The sequence below is a fragment of the Asparagus officinalis genome, chromosome 8, assembly GCF_001876935.1.
Source record: "Asparagus officinalis chromosome 8, Aspof.V1, whole genome shotgun sequence".
Classification (NCBI taxonomy): Eukaryota; Viridiplantae; Streptophyta; class Magnoliopsida; order Asparagales; family Asparagaceae; genus Asparagus; species Asparagus officinalis.
Window position 1 is genome coordinate 98,932,808 of NC_033801.1, and position 5,514 is coordinate 98,938,321.

The window sequence follows — 5,514 nt, forward strand, 5'->3', positions numbered from 1 at the left end:
GACCGAGTGAGGGCTGAGGGTGAGGGCCTAGGGTTTTTTCTTTTTAGTTTTGGTTTTGGGTTAGCGGGTTTGTAACTATAAGATGAGGACCCGATTACCCGAATCAATATTACATTGCGGATATCCGTATCCGCAACCCTCATATCCGTTACCGAATCCGTATCCGAAAAAAAATCCGAAACCGACCGCCAGTCTGTCTGGCTGGTTCCTTCCTGTTTCCTGTAATTCTTCATCTATCTCTTAAATAATCCTGAGAGAAGTCCTACAAAAATTACAGACAGATTTTATCGCTGTCTATTCTTTCTGTGTTCCACTTTCTTGCATGAAAGCCACTGATTACAAAAAGACAATCAGTTGCAAAAAGTCCTAACACGGCAGTTTTATCTAATGTAGCGGTTTATTGGCACCAAGGATAACAATTTTCTTGGCTAAGGCAACAGTTAATTTCTATGAACTGCACTCAAGGGCCACAATTATTCTGACCTATAGTAGCAGTTCTCTCCTTTTTTTTTAAACAAAAAACTAGCAGATATCCCCCGCGTAACGCGGGGGAAAAGAAAGAATCAAACTCTATTTGAACAATAAATTGTAAACAGATTTCTCTAAAATCATTCATCTCAGTCATCATAAATTTTAATAGAGAACGTACATTGTACAGAGAGATGGCTTTACAAGACGCACTAGTACAAAGGAGGGCTGCCCCAACGGTTGAAACCGTTGGGGCAAATCATGACCCCAACGGTTAGAACCGTTGGGGCTAAAAAAACAACCGTTGGGACAAATTACGTTGGGGCTGACCCAGCCCCAACGGTTGCCAAGGTTGCCCCAACGGTTGGAACCGTTGGGGCTAATATTCGCCCCAACGGTTCCAACCGTTGGGGCAAAATATTTTTCTTTTTTAAAAAAAAAGAAAAATATTTTGCCCCAACGGTTGGAACCGTTGGGGCAAATATTAGCCCCAACGGTTCCAACCGTTGGGGCAATTAGGCAAATCAAATAAAAAAAATAAATACCTGACCGTCTTCAAAAGCATACACAGATTCAATCAAAAACTGCAAATCAATCATTGATCAAAATAAGTACCATAAACTACAGTAGGAACTGTGTCAAAGTGCCAAATGCAGGTGGATGCAGAAATCCTGCTTTTGCTTTCATGTAAGAAAAAAGTTACTGAAAAAGTTTGAGTTCTGAGAGGTTGATATTAAATCAACATACATCAATACCCGAAATGGTTTCTTTATCTCACACGAACGAGGAGACATGATTATAAACTTGAAGGAAGAAAACATACTAATATATTCACACTTATTCCCAAGTACTTCATCCATAATTTTTCAAGGTTTTGGCCTGTAACCATGTGGGTTCTTGCTTGCCCACATCCACTGGTCTTTGCACATCTCCTATGTGCCATACTTCGCTCTGCAAGTTGCATAAAAATTTTGAGCGTGATTCTTAATAAAATAAGATAAAGATTATTCGAAGTGAAATAAGAAAAAGAAATTTATGAAGAACTTACTTCCAACCAAGTTCTTTGAGAGCTTTTTCAGTGGAGGCGTAAACAGCTGTGGCATCACCTGGCCTCCTCGGACATAACTTGATAGGGATTTTCTACAGTTGAAGAGATGAAGTACAAGAAATGATCCAATTCACGAGTTGGGTATACGTATTAAATATACAGGTCGAGATGGAGAAACAATTTCAAGCAACTCACATTTCCAAAGGCCTTTTCAAATGCAGTGACCATTTCAAGCACAGACATCCCACATCCAGTCCCCAAATTATAGGCGACACAACCTGGAAAATATTTCAAACCCAAATGTGTAAAGAAAAATTCAAAAGAAAAAGATGGGTACATATGTTTGTGTGAGATAGAGATAGAGATAGAGAAGGAATGAACCTATGTCTTCTGTGATAAAGAGTTTTCTGAGAGCTGCAATATGGCCATCAGCTAAGTCCATCACATGAATATAATCACGAATCTAATTCAGAAAAAGGAAAAGAGTTAAAACAACCAGATAAGTAAACGGTTATCCACTTAAGAGAAATGTTCTAGGGAAAGCCAGTACTTACAGCGCTACCATCCTTTGTTGGGTAATCATGGCCATACACGTTCAACTCAGGCAGCCTGCCAACAGCAACTTGCTGAATGTAAGGCATAAGGTTGTTTGGAATGAGTAAGATGAAACCGGACTACTATAAATGAAGTAAATACTCATGTCAAGAGGAATGAAAAGCCAAAAGGAACAATGAAACTCCAAGTCATGTAATGGAAAAATAAAAAGTCAAGTGACTCGTATTTATAAGGAAAAAAGAACAAAGTCCAGCTACTATAAATGGAGTAAATACACAAGTCAAGAGGAATGAAAAGCAAAAAGGAAAAATGAAACTCTAAGTCATGTAATAGAAAAATAGAAAGTCAAGCAACTCATATCTATAAGGAAGAAAGAATAAAGTCAAGCAACATCATTCACATTCAATCAGTCTCAGGTCTTGAGATAATTTGTACAAACTACAAACAAAATCAGATACAAAATGGAGCCATCACTTCGTTAAATTTTTAAAGATTGCTGAAATTAGCCACAAGTGAAATTTACAAGGAAGAATAACAAATTTCTCCGTAGTAATTCCATAATTTAACCATGTAAAAGATATCTTCTAGCTCCCATTGTCAAGTTCTGTCACTGCAAATAAGATTAATCTCATGAAGTCTTTTTGCACTACAATTGCTGCTATTATTTAACCTTGAACCAGAAAGTAATGACATTGAGAACATAAAATAAAAACGTTCTTGCTCAAATTATCAAAATTCGACAACACGAACAAATTGGAAGCTGAAGAATCTGTCATATTTGCAATGATGCCATCAGCACAGAAACCTGGAACTCATAATGAATCTCATATGAATCAAATTATTGACCATAATGTTGGACATGAATTTCTACATCCAACATTCAAATTTTCTGCCGATAGAAACATACCAAAGAACAGTATATAACAAGTAGTCAAGCACTAAAACTACTACTAAAAGAATACATCATCTGAATATAAACCTTAGCCTGAATTAAACCATGTATGTCATTCTGACACGAATAATGTTCATATGAGGCACACTCATATTCGCTGAGCCAGCTCGACAATTGCTCCCGAGAAATGCATAGAAGTAATTAATGACCAGCTTCTTCAAGAACCATGAACTTTATCAAAAATTGAAAGAAAAAAATGTTACGAACCTTGTCAAAATCCTTGTTAATTGTCTTGAGGTAATGATCAGAAGAGTTCGTCAGGGGCGGACATGGGAAACCATTCGATACGAAGAACTGAAAAAAGAGGAATGAAATTTGATTCATTTTGTTCTAGTAACTCAGTAAGAAAAATTCACAGAAACATTTGAGCATACAAGGAATGTTGAAACAGCAAGCAAAATCAACAAAATAATAGCAGAAATTTTAATTAATAGTATTTCTCTTGCACTTCACTAATAATTCATGAATGACTGGAAGCCAACATTAACTTGCCAAGAAAAATATATGTTCAGCATGCCCATCAACATCGCAGCATCGATTGAGCTCTGTACCATCACGTCAATACTATCAAAATAAACATAACAATAGAAGATTCGATTGTAAAAAATGAGGTGTGCAAATTAATTGATTAAATATAAAACTAACATCTCATTTTAATTAAAATTTTAATTAAACAAGTAATATACTTGCAGCAAACTGCTGATTGAAGATAATCATCAACAAACTTAGATGATAGAAAAGTCCATGCTAGTTTTACATGCTAGGAAACCATTTAGTTGGCAGAAGAAAGGGAATCTTGGACGGAGATCTCCACAGAGATAACTGCAGGGTCCGATTTGGGGAGGAGGAGAGGCGGTGCAAATGAGCTTGAGAGGTAGAGCACTTACAAGTCAGGTGCCGGCGAAAATGAGGAGGAGGACAGGTGGCGAGTCCGATTTGGGGAGGAAGAACTAGGGTTTTTTATGGGGATTCGGCGGCAAACTGCAGATCGACGGCGGCGAACTTCAGGGCTCGATGGCGGCAGCGAACTCCGACGGTGGCGGCGAACTCAGAGAAGGCGCAAGGGGTTTGGGGCTGGTTTTCTAATGAGAGAGAGCAATAGATCGGGAGAGAGGGGGAGAAAGAACGGGGGTTTGGGGGGTTCTGATGAGAGAGAGTGAGAGATTGAGAGAGAGAACGGTGATTTTGGGGTTTTTTCTGATGAGAGAGAGCAACAGATCGAGAGAGAGAACGGTGGGGGGGGGGGGGGAACTTCCCTCTCTCTGCATTTTGGCTAAATCAATTTGCCCCAACGTTTTAGACCGTTGGGCCTAGTGAAACCAGCCCCAACGGTTCTTTACACACGTTGGGGCTGAGCATCTTTTTACTAGTGACGCCAAGTTCCTTTTTCTTCTTACTATTACATGAGTATTATTGTATGACATTGTTTCCTTTTCTACTACGAATTATTCTGAGACCATCCACCATCTTGTAGCCCCATGGTGACAGGCAATTCCAACATTTTGTCAAATACAAAATTATGGGTGATCATTTGCATTCCATTTTCCGTTCCTTTTAATTTAAAAATAATCAAACCAATTAGATGTCTCTGCTATTCTTTCTGCATATGATTAACAACTTGAGGACATTCTAAGCAACAAATAATTTGACGTGATGCCTCCTATAGAATCATCGTAAGTACTAACAAGCTATTTAAATGAATATAAGAAAAACTATAGAATCACGAAAGTTCGCAAAAGAAATTAAACACTTAATACTATTTTTAACAACTTGATCTAATAGATTTCTTTAGCTAACAATAAAACTCATATTTATCCTAGAAATTGGTTTGATAAAACAATTGTAATACCCCAACCCTTGAGAGGGTGATATGATTAGTATTGATAGATTTGATTGAAATACTCATACCACCAAGATGCATCTTCTTTTCGGGAACCCAACTTTTAGAAACTCCAAAGTTAAGCGTGCTTGGCCTGGAGAAATTCTAGGATGGGTTACCCTATGGGAAGTTTTCCAGGGACCGCGTGAGTGAGAACAAAAACGTGCTGAAAAGACATGTGGTGGTTTGTGATGCCAGTCCATCAGATCTAATAGCGTACCGACTCCGGCATTCCGGGGCGAGGCGTTACAACAATGTTCACTAGATCCGAAGGATACCAGAACTTACATCATTATGTTTCAAAAATGAGATAAAAAATTACATATTGATGGTCAGAATATTTTTTGGAAGTTGAGATAATATAAATTGATTATCGATACCTTGCAGAAGCCTTTACAACATGTATGAATATTTTGTATACCATCACTTATATGCCTTAGCTACAGAAAAGCAAAAAGTGTCAGTTTTGGCTCTCGGTAAACATAGAGGTTAAAAACATCATCTATGGGAGATAAAAACGTGTACATCATTTGGATCACCTCCATCACAAATTTACTTGATATACAAAATAATAAGTTGTTATTGTGGGCTACTTAGTACTACCACCAATAA

General features: G+C 37.8%; 1 protein-coding gene and 1 long non-coding RNA gene across 2 annotated transcripts; both read right to left on the minus strand.

Moving 5' to 3' along the window:
- On the minus strand, positions 1,103-2,175 carry LOC109822186 (UDP-glucose 4-epimerase GEPI42-like). Its single transcript, XM_020388351.1, has 5 exons — positions 2,071-2,175; positions 1,898-1,979; positions 1,712-1,794; positions 1,517-1,608; positions 1,103-1,419 (listed from the first exon to the last, which is right to left on the minus strand). Exons 1-5 carry the CDS (start codon positions 2,155-2,157, stop codon positions 1,401-1,403), a joined length of 363 nt encoding a protein of 120 aa, XP_020243940.1. The 5' UTR covers positions 2,158-2,175; the 3' UTR covers positions 1,103-1,400.
- LOC109822187 lies at positions 2,449-4,251 on the minus strand. The gene is made up of 2 exons (XR_002242046.1): positions 3,911-4,251; positions 2,449-3,317 (listed from the first exon to the last, which is right to left on the minus strand). It is a non-coding gene; the product is annotated as an uncharacterized LOC109822187 (long non-coding RNA).